The sequence below is a fragment of the Barbatula barbatula genome, assembly GCF_947034865.1.
Source record: "Barbatula barbatula genome assembly, chromosome: 14".
Taxonomy (NCBI): Eukaryota; Metazoa; Chordata; class Actinopteri; order Cypriniformes; family Nemacheilidae; genus Barbatula; species Barbatula barbatula.
Window position 1 is genome coordinate 10,908,680 of NC_136777.1, and position 25,700 is coordinate 10,934,379.

The following is a 25,700-nucleotide window of genomic DNA, read 5'->3' on the forward strand; positions in this document are numbered from 1 at the left end:
TACTCAGTTTTTTTTTGTAAATTTAATTTGAAATTTTGAGTAAATCTAACTTATATTCTTGACCTGTATGTTATAAGAAAGTTATGAAACTAAAAATTGATTTGTTTTGTTGCTGATAACAAAAATAATAATTGGACTCAACTGTATCAAAAAGTATTTAATAAATGCTTTATTTAATTAAATACCATTGCAGCATTTAGTAAAATTTACAAAAAAATTAGCAAAAACATAAAAAAAATTACAAACAAACAACATCAAGAATGTTTTCTATAGCATAATCATGTAACCAATTAAATCAATCTAAATACTGTAAGTATAAGCATCAACACTGGTGGCTATTATAATGCTTCGAAAGTTGCAAACGTTTTGATGCATCTAAAGGACGTGTTTTGCAAGGCCACCTCAGGCAAAAAGAAAATTTAAGGTCACAAATTGATTCCTGAATTCCACCTAATACAGTCTTCCAATCTTATGTGTACAACTGACAGCTCTCTATCAATCTTCAGTCCTTTTGAACTCCTCCCCCTCAATTTCCTGCAATTAGACAAAAAATATTGAGTACACCATATTGTCCTTGCATACATACACACACAATTAAACCGTAACTATAAATAAAGAGAATACATGTGAACTACTATTGACCTCTTTATTATATAGTTTAGCTTTTTTAACCCCAATCAATACTTTCCCTTAAGGCAAGAAAATTAGACTTCATATCATAGCAAGTTATTTTTGCAGTATATAAAAAGACGTATGCAAGATCATTTAATAGCTAAAGTATATTAATGATAGATAATCCGTGCAAGAATTAATACATGAGTATACATAAACATGTAAAGAGGCAGATCTGTGCAGATTACAGAACTTCAGATGTGCTAGAAGTTTCAAACTAGGCCTATGTCTCTCTGCACTTTCTATTTTAAAACGTTTACTTCCAGCATTTTAAATGGCGTGGTCAATAGCTTAGTTTTATTCACAGGGCAGCTAAAACTCTGCAAACCAACGATGTGCGTTGTGTACCAATGCACGGCAACGTAAACGTACCCTATATGTGAAGAAACATTTTGTTGCTGCGGTTGGCCAAGGACTATTTATTCCAGCGGAAGGATCGCCATTAGTTATTTTACTAACTGAGAAAGCAAAGAAGGAGTTGCAGGCACAACGCGAAGCGCGAAAAGCCCTTCAAACATGATTTATTCACCATACAACAGAGCCTCTCATAACTTATTTGCTTATTTTAATGCTCCTTACCTGATCAAATGAATTACTGGATGATCGATCAGACGCTGTGGAGGCCGTAGCCTTGTTTTAAATGCGAGCGGAAACAGTTAAGCAGCGCAGTCAAGTTCAGAAACATGTCAGAATATCCCTACACGCGGGTTATTGCGCAAGCCACACCGAATTAACATTAATCGGTTAAACAGCATCACCTAGCCTAGCACACCCAAGTACCGGTAATAAGGAGCGAGAGGACGCGGAAGATAAAATGTCACACATAAAAGTTAGCCTATCGTCAATTTTCGTATTAAAAAATACAAATGTGACGCAAAATATAACGTTAGGCCTACTGCTCATCACTGCTGTTGTTCATTCAGTTGTCCGAGTGAAAATAAAGAAATGCTTGTGAAAAACATTGTCGAATACTTATATGTCGAAAAAGACAACCTGTCTAGAAATACACGACAACCTAAATTAGGCTACTGAACGCTGCAAAACAGTTCTAAAATACAGTGACATATATGAACGAGAAATAATAATAAATATATACTATAAAACATTTAGAAGACAATTAACTTAAACATACCTGCTTGTGTGGATGATATCCGCTTCCTCAGAAACGATCCCTCATAAACGACCCCTGAAATGGCGGGAGTTACGCGCATGCGCATTGATGAATCCTTAGCCAATACTCTTCTGTAATATATCTGTCTAGAAAATATCGAACTAAATATAAAAAAATAATTTGCCATTCACTCGTCTGACCAAAAATGTTAAAGTACATCGAAAAATATTTCGAAATGACACCATTTTGGTTTGTTCAGGTGCGCTGAACTCTACAACGTTTTTTTACGTTCTTATAAATACTTGAGTAATCAGTGTTAATGCAACAAACATTACATCTTAGTATTTATTTATCTTAATCAATACATGCACGACATAAACACCATTGTAGGTTTTACTCAACATTTTAAAGTTCACACATCAACTAACTTTTTTTATGTAGAAATACTTTAGTTTTTTAAATAAAGTCTACTACCCCAAAAAATCATTTTTATCAGTGTGGTTGAGAACTTTATTACATTTCTTTGTTTCCTACCTGTTAAGACTCCCTGTTATTAACAGTGTATAATTCTAAAGCTTTTGAGACTATTATTTTGTTCGATTTAATTTGTCATTAAGATGTTACCATTAAGGGGGGGGTGCCCTTTTTCAGTTTCAGCACATGCCCCCCAATAGTTCTGTGCACGGCCCTGATTTTACCCACATCTGCCAAATCGGTACCAAATAGCCCCAAAACTACCCCAATGATTCCCTACCAAAACTGAAAATATGTCACTCCCATACCTAATTTGCATATTTTACAGTTATGCGTTGCACGCAATTTTGTGCTGAAAATCACTGTGTGTAGTAGTAATCATGAACAAAACATGTTTTCCAAAATAACTATTCTTAAGAATAACCTATATATAAAATCTATTCACTTTTAACCTCCAAAATAAAAAACAACCCCCCTTTAGCACAACTTAAGCCGATTTGAGCACAACGCACAGGAAAATAGTTTTATACTGTTGGCTAGTGTTTTTAACATGCCTATACGACAATAATACAAATAATAATGTTCTTGCTCTTTTCATTTATCAACACCTTTGATCAGACACATTTGACTGAAATACACAAGACAATATGTATTACCAATCCCGCCCACGTCCTCCAGCAGGAAGGCTTTATTTATTTAATAAAATGAGGTCCTTCCTCGTTTGAGTGTGTTCTTTAACTAGATGAGATCATAATTACCTCCTTGGGCCGAGTTAATAATGAGGTAGTTAAGGACTGTTGTGTCTTGCAATCTTCGCCCCTTGCTGATCTAACTCATTTACAATGTCCTATGGGAGGTTCGGCAACCCGTGGCTCTCGAGTCGCATGTGGCTCTTCTGCCCCCCTGCTGCCGCGCCCTGCAGTCTGTCATGATACTGCCGCATCATGTCATGTTTCTCTTGGTTTAGTGGCAGGATCATTAGAGGCAGTTAGGGCCCTTATGGCCTTCCATACACTTTCTCCGGTCTCGTCTCTGTTCCCATCCTCTCGTCTCCTCGTTTTTGATTAATTCCCTACACCTGTTCCCCTCTTGATTTGGTCCCTTATTTAATGCCCTTGTGTCTTCTGTCTTGTGCTGGTTCATTGTGGTTGTGTGGTGAGTCCATGCGTCTTGTTAGTTTAGTCCAGTGTCTTGTTAGTTTAGTCCAGTTTGTATTGGATTCAAGTTTTCGCCTAGTCTTGTCAAGTTTAGTTTAGTTTAGTTTAGTTATTCCATGTTCCTGTGTCCATGTCATGGTTTGTTATGTTACCCCCACGTGGGTCTTTGTTTTGTATTTATTTATTAAATATATGTTAACCCCTTACCCGCTGTCTGCGCCTGGGTCCTCTGTCCGTGTCTCACCCACCCCGATCATGACACAGTCTTTTTAAGGCCCTCTTTATGCGTTTTGGTTTACACCTGGTGTTATCCTTCTATTTTGTCCACTTTTGACCACTTCTGTCCTAATTTCTTCAAGAAATACAACTGAAAAGGTATACACATTTACCCAGTCATACGCCCGGCTGGCAAAAATGTATTTTCTTTTTCAAATATTTCCTTTGAATAGATTAAATAAGTGCATGCAATGTACGTATGAGCGTGAACGTAGATGACAGAAAATTGTATTTCTGCTTTGACAGATGTGAGACAGCGCCGGACACTGTATGCATGTTTTTCGTCTTTAAACCAAACATTTAGGTCTTTAGACGGCATAGTTTATATCCTCATCAAATGCCCACAAAAAACACAAAAGTTCACAGAAAAAAAAGCTGAAATCTAACTAAAGCAGCACGTGCAACACTCCCACTTATTGCCAGGGACAAAATTGATAAATTGCTTACGACTAAATATATTTTAAATCGCACTATATTGTCACCTAGTGGTTCAACTGGGTAACTACTACCTCACATACATAACCTGTGTAATAGTAATTTATTGGTTATATATATTTTGCTAGACAAGACAAAATGTATTTGGTGGGACAGGGCACATAATGTCTCTTTTGGTCCAGAAGGTTGCCGACCCCCTTCCTATGGCAACGGCCGGTTTTTGACGTGTAAGATCAAAAGAGCACTGTGGTATAAAAAAAAACCTTCCCTGACCTTTCTGCGCCAATAAATTTAAAGACACTTTGCTTAGGATGATTGTCAGGTTTTGCAGGGAAATAATCGAAATGCTACACACCGGTCTGTCACCGTGAAGTGTGTGCGTAAACAGCTATGAATATCAAACAACAACATCATTAGCATCTTCAAACTTTCAGCAATTGAAAAGAACTGATTTGCCCGCAGTGTGATGGCCTCTCCAAGGAAGACACTGTGTCTTCCCAAGGGAATTGAAAAGCTGGACAAAATATGCACTCATTATACTGATGATTCCTTTTTGTGAAATATCAATGCTATTTATAACCAACCAAAAATCCTTCAGCACAAGGAGGAAGGAGCTAGCAGTTAATCAAATGTTGTTCCGGGGTTTAATGTCTGAAGAGCCCTTCAAACTCAATCAAACACGATTTCCATTCATGGAAGGATTCATAGTTCCCTGCCTGTGGCATCTTTGGAGTTATTGTGGTGCCTTGATCTGATGTCGAGTATAACTAAATACGTGGAAAAGATCATTGGGCAACAGATTATGCACTTTAATGATTCTTGTAATGCTGATGGGTAGACACCAACACTGCAGGGTTTTGTGATAATGAATTTTCAAGCATAACCCTCCTCACCTCCCCTCACCCCTCATAATATCTTCTTTTACATAATGTAGATTTTGTGTTTCTGTTACACCTGGATCGAAAGCTAAAGTGTGTAATTACATGTAAATTTTGAGGCACTTTAATGCTTGAAACAGACCGTGAGCACCAAAGATCCTACCTTACTGGTATACAATATGAAATTGTAGCAAAAAAACGTGAAGAATACATCATTTCTTTTTTCCAATTTTCTTTTTTTTAAGATACTTAGGTTTTTTAAGATGCTGGTCCTTGATGAGAAAATGTGTATAAATAGTGGTTTCAAGAACAGTGTATGGAGGGTGAAAATGATATGACAAATATAATTTGTGTCAAAAGGTAAGTGGATTTAAATGCTATTTTATTTGTTTGATTCAAATGATTTTAATATTGAGAAGATTTTACCTTGATTATTTTGGTACATTGTTAGCCTATGAAATATTCCAGATATGCTGTAGAACCACCCTGCAAATTTAATCTATTAGATTCTAATGATAACCATTAAAGATTTTGCATGTAAAATTTAGGCTAATTTGCATTTAACATTTACAACTCAACTGTACCTAAAGACTTGAATGTAACGTGTTGAATAATTTTTTTTATTCAAGAGCCAGCAGTAGGCTACTCACAGTACAACAGTGTCTTTGTTTATGGTGGTGGCTTAGTTAAGTGCTTTGTTTGTTTCTATAAACGCATTAATAACTAAATCTATTTGAAGAACTCCACAGAGCCCAAACTCCTATCACAACACCTCAAGTCAATGAGTCACTCAAGTCAAAAATTCTCCTGGTGCCAGCAAGCGTCTTCCTTCAATCAATTTTGTTCATCCATCGCATCAAATTTCTTAAACACCATAGCAGGTGTTCGATTCACTCAGACTTCAATCAAGCCAAAGCTGTAGGAGTTTATTTAAAGCTGATGTCTTGTAATGATATGATTTAGATAAATGAAGTATGCATACTGATACACATTGGATGGGCTCTTCTCAGGAGAAAGAGGTATGGACAATACTGTCACAGTCTCGTCTGTCCCCACGCCTTTTTCTCCTGTGTTTCCCCCAAGGACACTATTTCCCATCACGCTCCACACTCCCGTACCTATATGTTTGTAATCCTCACACCTGCCCATCATCATCCCTCATCACCCGGACTCTTCATCTACCCAGTCTTCAAATGCATGCATTATCTGTTCTCTGTTGTTATACCCTGTTGTGTTCGTTTAAGTGTTCTCGTCTGTGGGGTTCTGTGACAGAAGAATTGACCTCCAGAAATGGAATATATCTGCTTCACCTCTTCAGAGGACATTCTCGAATAGTAGCTCCGCAAAGAGAAGAGGAGGTATGTGGAGGACTTGCTTGACATCTGCCATCAGGTGAGTTGGGACAATAGCTCACTTAACCTGTGTTTCGTGATGGGATTAGATGATGACTCCCATCAGTGTCTTTCTCCCGAGTTCCAGCATAGACCCAGGGTCGAGTTAATCAATCTTATCCTGGAGATAAATGGTCTTGCTTCTGTGTGGGCGAGGCCAGTCCAGAAAAGATCGATCATCATCCAAACACGTGTGGAGCGCCCCAACTCACCCCACCATCAGGGCGAAATCCTCCACAAAGCACCGTCACCATAAGAAACTGCTCAACCAAGCCGGCGCCTGGACATTCACCCGAGCTTCTCCTGGATCAAGTATAGCGGGAGTTTGACCCTCTATATTTTAAAGGAGACAAAAGCCCAAACAAAATACAAAAGTTCACAAATCCTTGTGAATTCAAGGCCATTGTTGGTTTTTGACGTGTAAGATCAAAAAAGCACTGTGGTATTCAATCAAAACCTTCCCTGACCTTTCTGTGCCAATAAATTTAAAGACACTTTGCTTAGGATGATTGTCAGGTTTTGCAGGGAGATAATCGAAATGCTACACACCGATCTGTCACTGCGTAGTGTGTGTGTGTAAACCGCTATGAATATCAAACAACAACATCACCCCCACAGTGCCTTTCAAGTTTTCTGAGCCATCCAAGTCTTTCAGGCCTCCCAAGTTTTCTGAGCCTCCCAAGTCTCCCGAGCCTTCCCAAGAGCCTCCCAAGTCTCCCGAGCCTTCCCAAGAGACTCCAAAGTCTCCCGAGCATTCCAAAGTCTACCGAGTCTTCCCAAGAGTGGTCAGAGTGGTCAAAGCTCCTCAAGCGGTCAGAGCCTTCCAAGTCCCCCGAGCAGTCATAGCCTTCCAGTCCACCGAGCGTACACCACGGTGGCCATCATGGCATTGCCGTTGGCATGATGGGAAACCTGGGATTTCCCCTGTACCCATGCTGCAGTGGCTGAATCTGAGGACCGGGCATGGGAAGCACCTCTTTGCAGCGTCCTGTTTGTTTCCAGCATGACCGTCGCCTCTTCCACCATGCCCACTGCTGCCAGCGCCACCACCATGGCAGACCCCTGCGCCACGGTGGCCATCACCACTACCCTGGACTTCCTCCCCAGTTTACCTGTTACGGCCACAGTAGCCACCCTCCTGAATTCCCCTGGTCCCACTACCACCCCCCTCCCTATTTGTTCACACCTGTTTCTCCTGTGTTTCATTTACATTTAGTCATTTAGCAGACGCTTTTATCCAAAGAGACTTACAACGAGTTCAGGAAGCAATAGGTGAAATGTCATACAGGAGCAATAATACAATAGGTGCTAATACAAAGTTACTAGTTTCAACAAAAGCAAAACACAACTTTTTGTGTTTTCCCCCAGGGACTCCATTTCTCCACTCCCCATGCTCCCTTACCTGTCCCATGTTTGTAATCATCACACCTGCCCGTCATCATCCCTCATCACCCAATAAATACATTCCTTAGTTAGATCTTTGCCTGCTCTCGTCTGTGGGATTCCTTGAAAAATACACTTTAGCCTATACAAAACAGCAGAGACTGCAATAGTTCAGTCATTTAGGGAGGATTTCAATGACTTGAAGTCTTCATACTGTTTGACTGCCATCTACAGTCAGACGGCAAAAGCTGCGTCCCTTGTCCATCTCCTTCATCCCTGCAGTCAATTTTGTTTGGACTTCAAATAATGTTATTCCATATAGTTATGAAATGCTCACTTGATAAAAATATTTGTATAGTCGTATTAATCTAATTAACTAAAATGAACAAACTTGAACTATAATGGCATATGTACATTCATTTTTGCTAGATGGAGATTCGCTGCCTCGGTTTGATTCCGCTGAAGATTTTCCTTCTAAGGATCTTATGGCATTTATTAGTCTCCTTGTTCATTTCCTATGTTCATCTTAGATAACTTATGGAACATTTAGGTCATATCAGCTGCCTAAAGGTTTCTGTAAAGATATTTAGCATGCATTGTGAAAAGATGTGCTGCTCTTTCCATCATGCTTAATGATCTTGGGTATCAAAAAGATCTGATTCATGTAAAAAGTCATACTGTATGTGATATTTTCTTTGAGTTTTGCTTTTACAGCATGTAGAATTAAGAAAAGCTGTTAACAGAAGTTAATAACAAAGTCTGTATTTATAACTTCACCTAAACAATTACAATACTGTCATAATTTACTCTTACACCCTCAAGTTGTTCCAAACCTGTATACGTTTCTTTGTTCTGTTGAACCCAAGAACACAATGGAAGATATTTGGAAAAATGTACGTAACTGACATTCCTGGGACATTATTACCACAGTAGGAAAAAATAATGTATCTATTTTTGTTCTGTTGAACACAAAACAAGTTATTTCGAAGAATGTAGGATAGCAAACAGTTCTGGGGCACTTTTGACTACCATAAAATGTTTTCCCACTATGGTCAATGATGTCCCAGTACTGTCAAGTGTTAACATTTTCTTTGTGTTCAAGCGAACTTGGGGGGGGGGGGTTGTATATGACAGAATTGTATATCCTTAATAGAGTATTCCTTTAATAGATATTGATGATGGTTCTCTAACATTTATTTTTAGAAAACACTGCCACCTTTTGGTTAGAGATGAAGCATAATCAGAGTAAGAAAACGTTTAGTGAAATATAGACCCATTTCACAGCGTTATGTGTACAATCCTGTACCAAAACAAGCTGAATGAATGAATTGCTATGGCAGCAGTGGGACAGGAAAATGGTTTTCCTTACTTCCGGTCACTGTTGCCATATTGTGAAATAGGCAAAATGTCTAACTCTGAACAATCAGTTGAGAAAAAAAACTAAAAGTAGATAAAACTGAGTTAGTGTGACGATAAATGATTACTGTTAAAAAATCAGATCAGATGTTAATTCTGAGAATTACTTTCCTTGACAGTTTCATCTTAGCCAAACAACCCAAAGAAGCAGAAAGAGTACTGAATTGACTCGCATGGCACAGTCTTTGTGGAAAACCCCTTCTAATAATATGACAGTGCTTTCTGTAGGAGGTTTTACATTTTCAACAATTTTGTGTAGGCCTGCCTGCATTATGCATTTAGAAAATGTAATTGTATGTCCTTTTATGTTTTACTAGAAAAGTTATTATCCTGTATGAAAGAAATGCATTTTTAACATTATACTAAATATATTGCAATATGCTATTATGGATTACTGTAATACAGACAAGTTACACAAATGTCCATGTGCTTATATCCTGACCTGTAATATGCAATTTCATTCAAAATTTTACTTCCTGAGTAGCCTGGAGCTCATCATCTATTGGTTGGCCAGTCTGCCCATAAGCCCCGCCCACACATTTGACAGCTTCTGCTACCCCGCACCCAATGCACTCTGCTGTTCCAGCAAGAGACATCTCCTCCCTACTGGCTGTTGATGCAGCAAATGGTTCTGCCTCATCTCATCAGCCCAACAGTAGCAGCAGAATCCCAGAACAGGGTGTAGGCTTCACACGGGTAAGTGTGTGTACTGTTTTCTTTAAAGCACCACAAAGATATTTAGTTATATTTCAGAGACGGATTCTGTGCAACAAGACATAAACTCTTTATTGAATTCAACACTGTTGCGATCATATCTGAATCTTTCCTGCATGGTTTACCTCGCTGAAATCTGTGGTGTTTTGTTGTTTTTATACGGAATGTGGGTAAATCTCCTTCCATGCGAGGGATTGTCCAACAGACCGGACAGGGATTCAGGAAATCAGAGTCATGTGATGCCAGACCCTAAAAGGATCAGCAGAAAAACAGCAGAAACATGTTGTTCAGTTTGTCTGACTAAGGGTGGGAGATAGGGCGGAAGATAGGTTAGGAATAGTACAGTGATAAGCATGTTTTGTTCAGTCATAAATAAAGGTTATTAGTTCCATTCATTACAAATGTAAGTGATGCTGAAATGTTACCCATATAATGAGAACAAAGTACATATTCTGTATTTAATTCAGGGGATTCAGGAATAAAGATCTCACAGAGGGACAAAGCATTCATCGTACCCCTGAAAAGGGGTTTTGGAGAGCTGCTGTCATGTATTCACCTCAGAGCCTTCACAGGTGGGGCATCACCCACAGTGAAAGCATGGAGCGTTTGGCCTACAGTCAAGGTAAGACTTCACAACTCACTTTAGGAGACTTTAGGTCTAGACACAGCCTCATTGCAAGATTTCAAAATATCTCACTTTAATGAAAACTTGAATTATCAGGTAGATGGGAAAGAATAAAATATCATTAAAGTGATGATAACTCACCTGAAAAATACCAAATTCTGTCATTATTTACTTATCCTCGAGTTCCAAATCTGTATACATTTCTTTGCTGTGATGAACAAGGAGAAGAAAATGTGGACGAATGCTTGTAACCAAACAGTTCTTGGACCCTATTGACTACCATAGTAGGAAAAATAACTTAACCCAATTTAATCTGTTGAACACAAAAGTAGATATTTTGAAGAATGTCAGAGAGTAAACGGTTCTGGGGTACTTTTGACTACCATTGTAAATTTTGATAACAACGAGATAAAAAGGCGAGCGCGATCTATTCCAATTTCTGAAGTTTCCAGTCGACTCAACAGCGCGATTTGGGAAGTGTCCGTCTTGCCTGCTGTTTTCACTCCTCTGCTAGCATGGACTATAGATGAAACTGTACTGTATTATAGTCATTTTTTCTGTTAAATCACAAAAATCGCCCATATTTGCTGGCCAAAATCCGTATTTTCCCATACAGCGACCCGTAAGCCTGCCCACACCCGCTGATCGAAAATCTTATATGGCGGCTTCGTTCGTTACAGAACCTTTATTTTGCGGTGAACTATCCCTTTAAATCTGGAACAAGGCCCAAAACACAATACATAAAGGAATTTGGTAATGATTTTACCCAAAATGATTTTACAGGTTATGGTTCATAATGGTATTTTTAATAGAAAAAAAAAAATAAAATACAATATGTATTATTATTGAACAGATGTCAGTTACGGTCATAAGTGTATAAGTATACATGCAAGGTTATAAAATGTAACTTCATGCTACCCAAAATTTGTGTCTTTATTTTGACATTTTAGAGATAATTTCTTGAAATGTGAAAAAGTGTTGTGCGTTACATTATAATGGTTTGTAAAAAAACTTTTGTAATATTTCACGCTTCAGGCAATTTTTCACTCAAACAGTAGAGGGTAGTATATCCATCCTCTTCCCCTGAATCACGTCTTTTTTAACGTTATGACACCACCCCTTTACTGCAGACGGAGTCGTGCAGGAGGGCTCGGGTGTAAACAAATATCTAATCCACTTGAACGTTCCGGATGTTCATATGAATGGAAAGCATAGATCGCGTCTGGGTCGTCGACAGAGAACATCGCAGGGTAACGCGCTTGAATCGGGTCGTTAATCGTTTATCGATGCCGTTCAACACATCGCCACCGTGGATGTCAGACGAAGCGTTATCCTAACCCGTGTGAAATTCACGTTAACGATGGCGACACCTGCAGAACAGGACCTTGTGTTGACAGAACCGGAGAACACTAAAGAGAGATCGCAAGGGTTTGGTATCCTCAGATTGCAGGAGGATAAATCCGCCGGTGAGAAAACCGCCGTCCGGTCTGGAGACGGGAGATGGCAGGCGCCCATATTCGCTTTAGCCAGAAAAGCGTCAGAAACCTTCTCGGGCGGCATTCACGTTCTGCCCAAAGTGAATGAACCCAAAGCATCGCCTTTTGTCGAGGAATGGGGTGCCAAGGGTATGTTTATAATGGTCGTGTTGTAATGGCATTGACGCCTTTCGCGATGTCTTGTTCAGATGTGCGTTTTGTGAATGATGTCATATGTGCATGATGTCATACACTCTTTGTATTCATCCGTGCATTGCATCCCTTTGGAAAATCGACTATGTTTTATTATATTAAAAGTGCAAGACCATGTTTTTTGGGCGGGTTGCTGTACAATTTAGTTTACCATCGTTTTAATACAAATGTAGTTAAATATATTGTTTCTGTAGTGCGACAATGGAAGTTTCGTGGTTACTGTTTCGCTACAAAAAGCACTGTTATGGTGTGGTTAACATAAGGGATGAGATAGGCCTGCCAGTGTTGCCATGATCACACCTGGTGTTTATTCTCCACCCACAGTCATAACAAATAAAGTTATTAATATTTAAAACCTGCAAAACGTGATATGCCACTGAAGGCTGATGAAATCAGTGAAGGTTCACACAAAAATGATAAATCTGTCATCGTTTACTCACCCTCAGATTGTTCCAAACCTGCATAAATGTGTGTGTTCTGCTGAACACAAAGGAAGATATTTGGAAGAATGTCAGTATCCGAGCAGATTTTTTACCCCATTTACTGCCATAGTAGGCAAGGGAGGGTGAGTAAATGATGACAGAAATTTCATTTTTGGGTGCACTATCCCTTTAATAGTTTACCGCACCATAGACTGGAAACAAGTGAAAGTGGGAAGTAAACCAACACAGCGACAGATAAAACATATCCCATTATGTTTGCATATGAATGATTGATTTGCCTAATGGGTACAAAGGGCCAAAACATGTCACTGATAAGTCAAAATGTATAAGTTCAATTCAGTTGTGCGGTAGCTGAAACACAAAAAAAACTATTTATTCCCGCTGTTGTATCTGATGTTACAGCGATGGCAATACTGTCGCACAGTTAAAGAGTGCTGTAAGGTTAAAATTTACCCTGTGTTTAAACTTACCCAGCCATGCAGTGTGGTCACATGTTAGCCCTGATGACACAACCAGAGGTTGAGAAGTGCTGTAATGAGTGTTTGCTTTGAGCGTTCTAGTTGTTTTTAAGTTTTGTATACGTTTGTGTTTTTTCTAGCTTTCCGTGATCCCATGTCAATGGAACGGGCAAACTTATTAAACATGGCCAAGCTCAGCATCAAAGGTTTGATTGAATCAGCTCTCAGCTTCGGTCGAACTCTGGACTCTGACTATCCACCTCTGCAACAGTTCTTTGTTGTCATGGAACACTGCTTAAAGCATGGGCTAAAAGGTACGGTCGACCATCTCCAACATAGAGAAAACCTGTGCATGCTCTATTCGTTACCATATCTAACTTCTCTTAAATATTCTCTGAGGAAGATGCACATTATTTCCTAGGCACCAGACAGATCGCGGTGACTGTGATGCCATGTCACTGTATAATAGGAAAGAAATGAGGAAATGCTATTTTTGATTGTTTTACTCATTTTCAGATGTTAGATCATTTGAAGCTTTTGTCTATTTAACAAGTGCTGACACGTTTATCTTGGAACATTGATGTCAAAGCTTGTGTATGATTTGTGACAGAGTTGTTTAACAAACCTCTGTCTCTCTATCTCCCAGCTAAGAAATCGTTTCTTGGATACAACAAGTCATTGTGGGGGCCTCTAGAGATGGTTGAGAAACTGTGCCCAGAAGCAAGTGAAATCGCAGCTAGCGTGCGAGACCTTCCGGGACTAAAGTATGTGCAGTACTAAAGGCCTTACAATTTGGTTTGCTTGGCTGTCAGATCTGCCCATGTCAGACTGAATCAAATTTAAAAGCAATCTAGTTTCACTTATAAATATACACATGCACTTTTACATCAAGATATGTTATTCAGAATAGGGAAGTGCACATTTCAGTTTTTGTTCCCTATCAGAACTGAAACTTGTAACGGCAAGTAACTAAGCAAGTACGTAAGTAAGCACATTTTCTTAACAACACCATATACACTACACCATTGGTGTGAATTTCAATGCAGACTTTGAGCCAACAACTCATCACTTCACATCAATGACTTGTACACAGCGGTACAGTCATTTTAGAACAGAAAATAAGTTCTTCCAAAACTGCTGCAACAGAAATGGAAACAAAATTCTTTACGATGCCATTATTAGAAATGCAATTTTGAACAGTTTCAGAAGTGCCGTTTTCTGTTCTAAAATAACTGAACTCCCGTGCACAAGTCATTGGTGTTGGATGATGAATATTTGGCTCAAAGTCTGCATTGAAATTCTCACCAAAGGTGTTCGGCTGGGTTTCAGATCAGTCAAGTTCTGTCACACTGACTGAATCAGGCATTTCTTTCTGAACCTTGCCCTATACACAGGGTCATTGTCATGTTGGAAAAGAAAAGGGCCCTTCTCAAACTATTGCTATAAGATTAGAAGGACACAATTCCAGAATATCATTATATGCTGTTACATTAAGATTGCTTCCCATGGAAATTTATATTGTAGTCAAACCTGTTTATTAGGAGGGGGCGATCCAATACTTTTGTGTTGGTTGTATGTCTTGGTTGTTTTAACCTTAGAAAGAAGTATTTTTACTGGATGCCTGTGTGTTTGTTTGTTAGGACACCTCTTGGCAGAGCCAGAGCATGGCTGAGACTGGCACTGATGCAGAAGAAACTGGCAGATTACCTGCGTCTTCTTATCTCCAGAAAAGACATACTTAGGTTAGTTCTTTCTTTTTCACATTGCTTGTGCTGGAGAATCTCATGTAGTGTATAGTGTATCGGATCTGTCAGACTAGTGTTGTGTTTGCTGTTCAGGGAATCAGGAAGCAAGCAGAGAGTGTTCATCAAAGGCATATAACCGTCTGTTAAATGTTGTCCTGCTGCCTGGGATTTTTATCGTATTATAAAAAAAAGTCCTTTCTAATTTAATTTTGAGAATGTAAATGTAGCCAAGTTACAACATGGTAGTTATGTCATTCATAATCTTTCTTTCTCATGCAGTGAGTTCTATGAGAACTCAGCAGTGATGCTGGAGGAGGAAGGGGCCGTCATCGTAGGTCTCCTGGTGGGGCTTAACGTCATAGATGCCAATTTATGTGTGAAGGGCGAGGACCTCGATACACAAGTATGAACTTTGTAAATCTGCCATTTTAATAACACGTTCTTGAAGTTTCTGATTGAAAATTTGACTGTCATCTACTGGAATCCACAGGTTGGTGTTATAGATTTTTCCATGTACTTGAAGAATGACATTGATGACTACAGAAGTGAAGAAAGGTAGAAAGTATACTTGTAAAAGTATGTCAGTGTGTTATTCTTTGTGTATAACATCTGTCATTATGTGTTGTAAATAGAAATGGACAAATTGCAGCTATTTTGGATCAGAAGAACTATGTTGAAGAATTAAATAGGCAGCTGAAGTAAGTTTGTACACTTTCTTAAGCATTCGTACTGGATATACGGTGGAGACTATACATTTCTATTGTTTTGTCAAAGTTCTACAGTTCAAGGCTTACAGGGACGCGTGGAGTCATTAGAAAACTCCAACTCCAAATTAATTGAAGAGGTACAGTTTGGTATTGGGATTCAAAAAGTTTTAAATAGTAAAGTTTCCAGATGACCAGATGTATGTAGTACTAACTGTTGTTGTTTTTAAATGTAGTTGGCTATAGCAAAAAACAACATCATTAAACTACAAGAGGAAAACCATCAACTTAGAACCGAAAATTCAGTGATTCTCATGAAAGCACAACAACGTCTTGAGGTATTATTATGTTTTTATACACATTGCATCCATCTGCAATTATATATAGATAAATGTTTTTTGTCAGGGATGTAACGATTCAGTCAGTTTTTTTTGTTCACATTTTTCTTTACAAACTTAGTTGAATTAGAAATGAACAACAGCCCTTTTATTATTTCTGAATCCTGCACATTTCTTTGTAAAAAAATAATTTTGTGTCTAAACTATAAACAAACTAGGATTTGTATGCTTTTCTAGGATTTCTTTACATTCAAGCATTATCAACATATCAGTTGGCAGTAAACACAGCAGCCCCGATGTTCAAAATATGAATTATGGTTCATTTAACATCTCGTCACATATTAGGCTCACGGTGAATCGTTACAAACCAATTTTTTATGGATTAAAGTACAGTAGTTGTTGTCCAAATACATTCACCATTATTTACATAATAATGGTTTGTTTTGTATTATGCGGATGCTATAATGTTGTATATAATTTAATATATTGTTATTATTATGCATGATGTATAACAAAACCTTTTGTTTAAGTTAGTTAGCAATAATGCCACACCACTGTTTCGTATGCTCTGCTCTTAGATTGCAGAGGGAGATTTAAATTGTGAACTGGACACATTCAAGCAATCTAGGGAGGGCCTGGATGAAATGTACAATGAAGCAAGACGGCAACTTAAAGAGGAATGTCAACTTCGACAGGTCTGTGCTTATCAATATAAAAGTACCTGGAGCGGTGCCTGAAACTGTCAAACCTGTTTTATATGTAATCATTTCTTATTTGTGTCTTTGTGTTTCAGGATGTGGAGAACGAGCTGGTTGTGCAGGTGAGCATGAAACAGGAGATGGAGATGGCTATGAAACTGTTAGAAAAAGACATCCATGAAAAACAAGACACTTTGATTGGACTACGGCACCAGTTGGATGAGGTCAAAGCGATCAATGTGGAAATGTACCAAAAAACACAGGTAAAGCATTTTGGTTACATTACAGACTTGCTTGCTTTTTGTAGCTAAAATGTGTTTTGATGATGAAATTTATGATGATCGACAGTCGTCAGATGACAGCATGAGGCAAAAAAATGACATGATTGCACGGTTGGAGGAGAAGACGAATCAAATAACAGCAACTATGAAACAGCTTGAGCAAAGGTGAGAAGCGGTTATTTATTCATTTATTGGAGATCATATCTAGCATAACCTTCACTCATAGTCCTGATGTGCATACAGAGTATTTACAGTAGCATATTTTGTTCAGCGTAATAATTTAAAGACATTTAATACAACGTCAAAGTTAGCCAAATTCTGAAGATACTATTTTCCAATGTAAATGCACCTCAGGATATGATATCTGTAGATGATTTCAGATCAGTTTCACTGATGGTATCAGAACCATCACTGTTTTCATTGAATTGGTTGATCCAGGGGTGGCCTAGCTAGTCAAAAGCATGCAATGGACTATGCATGCGTATGTTCTGAGGATGCATTGAATGGCTTTCTCTCATCTAACCACTCATCCTATTGCATTTGTGTTATTTTCTTGTTGTGATCTGGTGCTGTCATAGCTGTCATGTCCACTTCTCTCTCCACATGAATCATCCTTCCCTCCATTCATTTACCGCCACCGTACTTCTGATGTTTTATGAGTGCACTGCTTAACAAGTTCTTGAAGCTTTTGGATGAAATTGAAATTCACTGATATTTACATCCTCTTTCCCTTTTTGTTCCCCCTTTTCATTTCTTTTTTCCTCATCTTCTCCCTTCCTCTATATTCCATGTTGTGGTCAATCAACAAACAGCGACAAAGACCTGCTCAGCCAGACGAGAACTCTTGCGATGTCATTTGTAAAATGCGCTAGCACAGATACAGAACACCAGTACAAACTAGTCAAAGATATTTCCTTCTGATTTTTTCGTCACTTAACACTATTGGTCTATGGCCGTATCATAAAAGTGATGAGTTAAACGTTTTTACTAGCCCACTTCTTATTTCCCCACAATCCCAAAAAGCCTCTTTCTTGTGGTACTGTACCATAAATATTTACCCGTAACATTTAACAATGAAAGAACATCACAAATATGACTTGTCTTTTATCACACTTCTCAATAAATTTGATGTTTTGAACTACTTGGAGCTCTTTGCGTTGTGAGTCATTTTTTCAAAACGTCTGGCTTTTTCTTCAGCACAACTCTTCTCTTTCATCTGGCTCTGTATTTGTTTCCGCTCTCTTGTGCCTGTTGAATTTTGGCCATCTCTTTATTTTGTATCCCATACGTTCCGATACATTCCCGTCCTTTCCATTACATTCAGAGCCGTAGTTTTACCCAGTTGGTTTGAATTACACCAGATTGCAGGATGCAGAGAAGGAACGGGCCAGCGCGGAAGACGGAGTGCGCAAATTCAAGCAGGACTTCACTAACAAATCAGACAGTCTCCAAAAGCAGATAGCCCAGAGAGAGAAGCAAATGTAAGTTTTGTAACTATTCTTGTCTTAAAATACGGTTTGAAATAAAGTGTAAAAAGTGTACACTCAGGAAAGTGTAAACTGTACAGTACTGCAATTTGTAATGTTTACCTTTCAATTGCCTTCTATGTAAGACACATAAAAATGCAGGTTACTTGTGAACTCGGGTCAAATGACATCTTGTGCGAAACCTTGCTTGGCAAATCGAATAGCGTACCTAATCTCATTTATTTAGATGCTAGGAGTTCAATGAGTCTTTTTGTTAACTGTTTTTGACAGGATGCAGCTGGAAACCGATTTGAAAATCGAGAGGGAATGGCGACAGACCTTGCAGAGTGAATTGGAGAGAGAGCGAGAGACCATCGCCCTTCTCACCGCTGAGGCTCAGCAGATCAACGGACTGAAAAAAGTATGCTAAATTGCACTTTCCTCATCTTTCGAACTCCGAGATTAATAAAACAATATTCAAAAAAAATTAAATAACATGTCTACAGTAAATATTTATACAGACTTCACCATTCAATATGCTTTTCCATTAAAAGTTTAGCATCTTCTGGCTTCTAATTAGATTTTCGTTTGTTCTCAGGAGTTCCACAGATTGCAGGATGAGAATTCACAGCTGAAGGGAATCTGTGAGGAACAGGAACAGGCTCTGGAGGAACTGGGCTGTAAACTCAGCGAGTATGAGAGACTTAAACCTCAATGACTTGCTGGAGCCTTTGAACCATGTTTTGTCTACTGATACACACACTTTACCTTTTCAGGTCAAAGTTGAAAATTGAAGACATAAAAGAATCCAACAAGGCCCTGCAGGTTTGCATTAAAGAATTGTTAAATAACACAAAAAACTTTCAACATGAACCAGTGTATTACTATCTGATGCGTCACAGTACTTATTTGTAAGGGAATTATTACTTCAATTAAACCACACATGTACATGTTGTCATTTAACATGTTTAATTTTGAACTTTATTAATGAACAGTATATTTTAGGGTGGCCAGGTCTGGTTGAAGGACAAAGAAGCTACCCATTGCAAGCTTTGTGATAAGGAATTTTCCATTTCCAGAAGAAAGGCAAGAAAAAATCTGTGATTTAATATACACTGTTGTCTTCATGACTGTTCATTATACTTTCTTCTCACACACTACACTAGAGTAAAGGGGTAGATCACCCAAAAATGAAAATGCTGTCATGAATTTAAACCTCACGCTGATCCAATCCTGTATAAATGTATTTTGTCCTGTTGAACACAAAGAGAGATATTTGAATGTATGTCCGCAACTTAGATTTCTGGGGCACAATTGACTCTCCAAAAACTTTTAACAGTAGTCAAAGGTGTCCCATAGCTGTTTGATTTCTTTTCTTCAAAATATCTTCCTTTGTGTTAAACATAACAAAAATGTACAGGTTTGGAACAACTTTTCATGACAGAATACATTTTTGGGTGGACTATCCCTCTAACACCTTTTAATAAGTAATTTGGCAAGCACCTTTAAAGGGCATCCTACTCTAAGTTAATAAATGATAGTTGAATAACTGTTTTAATCTATGGGTATCATGTTTTGCTGGCTCACTTTGAATAAATACCAAACCAGAAGACCTAATCTGGTGATCTTCTGCTTGTTTGAACAGCACCACTGCAGGAACTGTGGAGAGATCTTCTGCAACGCATGCTCGGACAATGAGCTGCCACTCCCCGCTTCACCCAAACCCGTGCGCGTCTGCGACACGTGCCACGCTATGCTGCTACAGCGTTGTTCCTCCAATGCCACGTAAGACAGAAATGATATCACACCTCCACAACGGCCACTATCAGCTTTAACTTGGACACTGCGCTGGCCTGCATTGTGTCAAGCTATGACAAAGTGACCAAAACGGATGCTTTTTGAAGTTTACATTTCAGAGGAACAAGCCTGTTACCTCAGATCAGATTTACTGGCAGCTCTATGACATTTGTGCAGTTGGCCAATGTTTGTCACTGAGTGCCCAAAGAAATAGTTGTAGTTTACAGGTTATAAATTATGACTCTGAATGTTTTCGTCAGATTTTTATCATAGCACAACATCCCAATGCATGTTGAAATCATACTTTTGATATAGCATATGAAGGGTGAACAGGATTCATTCCCGTGTCAAAAGTACTCAGTTACTACAGTACAAAAACAAAACTGTGCAAATACAGTTATTACAAGCTACTATATTCTTGAGAAATTATGTTTCTTACATTCATTTGTGCCTATAAAAAGCCAAACTGACAAAGATGGGCAGATTTACCATGCAGAACTGGAATGTTACTTGTGTCGAGAGTGTTTGTGCTGAACTTTATCAACTAACTTAAAAGCACCCAAAAGTTTCAAATGTGAAGTTTATGTATGTGTACATATGACTTTAAGCACTAAAGTGGAAAACTTCACGTGTGTGAGTTTGTTGTTGTCTTTTATAGTACATGGTACAAAACCTCAAAAACAAGGAAAAAAAGATGTGTGTGAATATATAATAAACTGCAAGTACAGAAAACATACAGTATACAGTGAAGAATGGATGGATACCATCTGCTTCATCTGGCTCTCGCTAAAAGCAAGAAAACACGCTTTATTCTGACTTCAAGAAACCTTCAAACATTCTTTGATAAAATATATCAATAAAGGGTTTCATTCATAGATGTGTACATTTCACAGGTTTCCATTTAGAAACGTTACTGAGCAGCAAAAACAGGCGAACATCCAAAATGATGTTATTGGTTTGGGAAAGAAAAGACTCAAGTGCAATTTCACACAGGACTCGAGCATCAAGCTATCCATACTCATTTTTGAGGTCAAAACATACAAAGCGCATCTCTTTAGTTAGACACTGAAATATACAATATAAAATTTAATAAGCAAAATGTACAGAAGCCGGTCAACCTATGCAGCTCAAATATATAGATAGATAAATATTTACTTTGTCTTTAAGCCTGGAAAATATTTTGGCCATATTTTAAATAAACATGTGAAAACATATTTGTACAAAAATACTTTCCAAGCTGGAAGCTCCAACTTTGGCTTGAAAAGTATATGCATACATTGCAAGCTTCCTTAGTACATGCCCCTTAGTCCACGTCCTCTGGAGTTGCCATAGAAACCTCCTCCACGACCTGCAGCATTCCCACCACCCAGAAAACAAAAGACAATTTGAATCATCTGAATCCGATTTACACCTTATCACCTTCTGTGTGCATTTAAGTAAATACATAAACTTTAATAATAACAGAATCTACCAACCTATTTCAGACGGTCCACTTGAAGTTGAATTCAAGAAAAGCTCAATGTAACGATGCTCTAGAGAACAACAAGAATATTAACCTACAAAAGGAGCATTTTGAATGCAACACCAGGTTAAGGACTGGACTCAACTTACGCATATGATTCTTGTCTTTTGACATTGCAGACACAGCATCTTCATGCGATCCAAACTCAACGTCTGCCTCTCCTGTAGATTTTCCATTAGGCCCAACGTCAATGTGCACCCTCACCGGGATCAACGGGGAAAAGAACTGAAAAGAAAAATAAGTGCTCAGGGACTTTGAAAGAAGAGCCCATTCAAATATAATTAAATTTTATTCCTACATTTGCAACGTCTGTCTCGGAAGCGCGGAACGGAAGGCCTCTCATGTGCACAAAATGGCCGCTGTGAACGCCAGAGTTTGAGTCGCTGCTGTAGCCATGACCCCCCATTCCTCCTCTTCCTCTATCGCCCCGAACGCGCTCTTCAAACATTCCATTACCAAAGCAGTAGTTGTTAAAGCCATTGTAGTTGTCAAACCCACTATATCCTTTCAAAGCAGAGAAAAATCAGTAATCATAATTCATAATAATCACATGCACTCCGTGTATTTCATCCTAATGTCATTGTCAATCGTATGAGCACCAATAAAATAGCATACCACCACTGTAACCACCTCCACTGCGCATCTGCTCCAGGACAGCACCTCCTCTTCCAGGCCCAAAGAAATCACTGCGTCCCATTATGGGTCTGTCATACGGACTAGGCCTCTGTCCCATCACCCTCCTGGGTACTTCGTAGTATGCACGCATTTCATTTTGACTGCTTTTGAATATTTCTATGTACCTGAGGTTTTTTTTTTAAATGAAAACTGTTAACACATTTTACAAATATGAAAGAGCAATGAGGAGGACAAGGGGAGACAGTATTTGGGACCCACTGAATAATTTAATACAGAATGACTATAACTGAGAGTTTAAATCCAGGGAGAAACTTATAAGTACATAAAAGGCTTCCCCAAAGTGCTGACATGTAACTTTCTAAAAGCTTTTTTCAAACACAATTACTTGCTTAGTGCATTACAGTGCCTGTTATCAGAAGGCTCCATTGCTTCTGTATTATCTGTTGCCCAACATCATTATGACATTCTATTTCTGTTGAGATTACCACCATTCCACTCTCCCCATGACAATGATATAAACTGAAACATTTCAAGCTTAATAACATTATCCTACCATCTTTTTCCAGAGCACAAAGATGCATGACCACCCCACCCCACATTAAAGATAGCATTATCACCCAGCCCAGTCTTGCCAGCCCCACCTGTGCCCTATTCTTTCCTTGTGTTTCCCCAGAGCCTTTTCTGCTATCTCCTTTGAGGCAAACTGCACGAAGGCTTCCCCTGTGCTCCTCCCCTGGTAGTCCATCGGCAATGTTATCCCATTTGGAACGATTTTCAACCCTTTAACCCAAGGACAAATAACCCCACATGGGGAGACATGTTAAAGAGCCGCAACATTCTCATCTGCAGAAAATAAATCCCCCCAATTTAGCCCCTAAATCAGTCCCACTTTTAGACAGAGAAGCCCTATAGCACACCACGGAGGATATTTTCATCCACACATATTTTAATTAAAAGTTGAATAATTACGTTAAGGAAATCAACACAAATCAAACTGAATTTTAAGGACACTTGTAGAATTAACACGCACCCAATGGTGGGTTATATATGTAAGAATTCAACTCAATCTTGTAAAAAAAAAATAGAGTAAGCTTCAAAATTGAAGGTGACGGATAAAAACAGTTTTTAAGGTAATACTGACAGAATAAAAACATGCTATCGTACAACAGAATACCCAAATATGATTTATTACTTATTATTATTACTATTACATGGTAATTATGAACACCCAGTGGCGACCGGTGCCTCCTTTTCAGGGCCAGCAGTAATGCGAAGCTGGGAAAACATGTGTGTAGCCCGTCGTGTGTGCCTCGTCATGTCAAAATATGTGTTCAGAACGTCACATGAAAAATATGTGCCTACTGCATCGAAAGGGTTTATGATAAAAGAGACACTCCTGTTCAAAAGATACTTGCGAGACACTCGCTTAACACTTAACTCTGATTACACATTAGAATGAAGGCTAAAATACACTACAAGACTTTTGCTCAGATCAGATTTTCAGTCTGGACTTGTTGCAAAAAGTCTGCAAGTGTATGATGTCTAGTCTTTAAGCGAGTATCTTTTGAACACGAGCATCTCTTTTATCATAAACCCTATCAACGTGTCTGCAGCAGGCACGTATTTTGACATGCTGCATGATGCACATAGGTTCATGTGATGCGCCAAACGTGCATTTTGACATGACGCGGCACACACGACGCGCTGAACACATATTTTGAATTACTGCTGGCTCTGAAGATTAGGCACAGATCACCACTGTAAAGACCAAATTTCTAGTAATATCTGATTGTGTTACAAAAATGCAACAACAGATGTACCTGAAAAGAACTGTACAATTTCTTCTTTACTGCAGCCGAAAGGCAGTCCTCTTAGGCGCAGCATGCATCCACTGCTACTATCATAGTCTGTAGGGCCGCATCGCTTCAGCACCCAATCCATCTCACTGCGGTTTGACTTGAACACTACCAGGAAAGGGAAGTAAAACTTAATAATCATCAAGTCAACGAAAGAAATCCATTCTAACACAGACACAATGTTTTAGGAATACCTTCAATATAACGGTGTCCCATGTATTTGCGATCTCTGGCCAGAGCTTTTTTAAAGTCCTCTGATGTCTTTAGCTCCACAAATGCCTCTCCGCTCGGCCGTCCCTCTTTCGAGAAGGTAAAACATACCCCGTTCACTTTCCCCACAATTTCACAATCTGTAAAAAAAAGAAGTATAATCACAGTCAAAAATGTTTACGAAACGGGTTCAGATTCAGTCTCGGCGTATGCATACCAGAGAAAAAGGATGCCACTTCCTCTTGCCTGCATGACCAAGGCAAACCACGCATCCGCACTACATATCCTTCATCATTATGAGACATGTTTACCTTATCAGACCTGTTATGGAAAAAAAGCACACACAATCTGATGAACAACAGTGAATAGAAATCGTCATGTTACTACCTAGTTTAATGTTAACACATGGGCTCCTGTCTTTGTTAGCAGTTCACCTAGATAGCAAGCATAACACAAAATTGACAGTCTCCCCGAACTAAGCAAGCAGCTGACGTTATACCTCTAGACAGAGTTTTTGGCTGTCATGCTTGTTTGTAGTGCTTATGATGGCAGATCATGTTTAGAGACACAATCACGTGGTTGAGTAAGAGGGTTCATTCAAAAGATCAAGTAATCAACGCATGATTCCTCTAATGCAGCACATTCTGTCATCACTATTAAATCGTTGCCTGCTGGTGAAAAAGTGGCTAGCTAACACGTTAGCACTCCGAAAACACAACAGCACCAGTCAAACTGCAAACGAGACTGATGAACTTCAACATTAGCGGGACGTTCGCCGGACAGAACCCAGTTGTCAGTTTCCGGAAGGAAGACAGCACTTCAGTGATCCAAAGTGTACCTTGTATATTATTTATTGAATGTATTTCATACACATACACAATGCACGTTACATTAATAATTAAATATTTAGATATATCTACATAAGAACATACCGAGGAGCTTCTCGCCATCAATCGACCGTCCTCTCAGGTAACGAGTATGACGGCAGTCTAGAAGTCCAGATCTTAAATCTCGCGAGATCTCGGTCCGTGGGAACGTTGACCTCGCTGCAGGCATACAGAACGGTCTACAGCGTGAGCAAACTGTACCAGCAGTGGGTAGCCCTATAAATAACTCTGAAAAAATATTATATTAAAAGGACAAAAAAGCTACTTTCCACCCCCCGGGGGGGCTGCTAGAATTTGATAGTCTTATTTAATTAACACTGCATATAGGAATTTATTGTGTGTCTGATATTTGACCTGTGTTTTGACTTCCATAACCTTTTATGTTTTACTTATAGTCAATGTTTTCTTGTAACAATGAAAATTGTAAAAAGCGCTTTAT

The 25,700-nt window shown here is 38.8% G+C and overlaps 2 protein-coding genes across 7 annotated transcripts; one reads left to right on the top strand and one right to left on the bottom strand.

The window, feature by feature from the left end:
- Positions 1 to 9,723: 9,723 nt before the first annotated feature.
- On the top strand, positions 9,724 to 20,777 carry rufy2 (RUN and FYVE domain containing 2). 4 transcript variants are annotated; one of them, XM_079472447.1, is made up of 19 exons: positions 9,724 to 9,889; positions 10,375 to 10,529; positions 13,262 to 13,435; positions 13,768 to 13,885; positions 14,762 to 14,863; positions 15,146 to 15,269; positions 15,357 to 15,421; positions 15,499 to 15,564; positions 15,641 to 15,710; positions 15,807 to 15,908; positions 16,487 to 16,603; positions 16,702 to 16,869; positions 16,955 to 17,052; positions 18,249 to 18,368; positions 18,645 to 18,774; positions 18,952 to 19,046; positions 19,130 to 19,178; positions 19,359 to 19,439; positions 19,999 to 20,777. In XM_079472447.1, exons 2-19 carry the CDS (start codon positions 10,454 to 10,456, stop codon positions 20,140 to 20,142), a joined length of 1,899 nt encoding a protein of 632 aa, XP_079328573.1. In that variant the 5' UTR covers positions 9,724 to 9,889; positions 10,375 to 10,453; the 3' UTR covers positions 20,143 to 20,777. The 4 variants fall into 4 exon arrangements, with proteins under 4 accessions (XP_079328573.1, XP_079328575.1, XP_079328572.1 ...); XM_079472446.1 differs by lacking the exons at positions 9,724 to 9,889; positions 10,375 to 10,529 and adding an exon at positions 11,618 to 12,157; XM_079472449.1 differs by lacking the exons at positions 18,249 to 18,368; positions 18,645 to 18,774; positions 18,952 to 19,046; ... (1 more) ...; positions 19,359 to 19,439; positions 19,999 to 20,777 and adding an exon at positions 17,700 to 18,034 and having other exon boundaries at positions 9,765 to 9,889.
- A 72-nt stretch (positions 20,778 to 20,849) lies between these two features.
- Positions 20,850 to 25,452, bottom strand: hnrnph3 (heterogeneous nuclear ribonucleoprotein H3 (2H9)). Of its 3 annotated transcripts, none has more exons than XM_079472452.1 (10): positions 25,307 to 25,452; positions 24,592 to 24,695; positions 24,359 to 24,514; positions 24,129 to 24,272; positions 22,950 to 23,088; positions 22,288 to 22,472; positions 21,971 to 22,176; positions 21,762 to 21,897; positions 21,626 to 21,682; positions 20,850 to 21,498 (listed from the first exon to the last, which is right to left on the bottom strand). In XM_079472452.1, the coding sequence occupies exons 2-10, from the start codon at positions 24,677 to 24,679 to the stop codon at positions 21,440 to 21,442; spliced, it is 1,170 nt and encodes a 389-aa protein (XP_079328578.1). In that variant the 5' UTR covers positions 24,680 to 24,695; positions 25,307 to 25,452; the 3' UTR covers positions 20,850 to 21,439. The 3 variants fall into 3 exon arrangements, with proteins under 3 accessions (XP_079328578.1, XP_079328577.1, XP_079328579.1); XM_079472451.1 differs by having other exon boundaries at positions 21,302 to 21,514; positions 21,624 to 21,682; positions 25,307 to 25,387; XM_079472453.1 differs by lacking the exons at positions 22,950 to 23,088; positions 24,359 to 24,514; positions 24,592 to 24,695; positions 25,307 to 25,452 and having other exon boundaries at positions 21,302 to 21,514; positions 21,624 to 21,682; positions 24,129 to 24,179.
- Between the last annotated feature and the right edge of the window lie 248 nt (positions 25,453 to 25,700).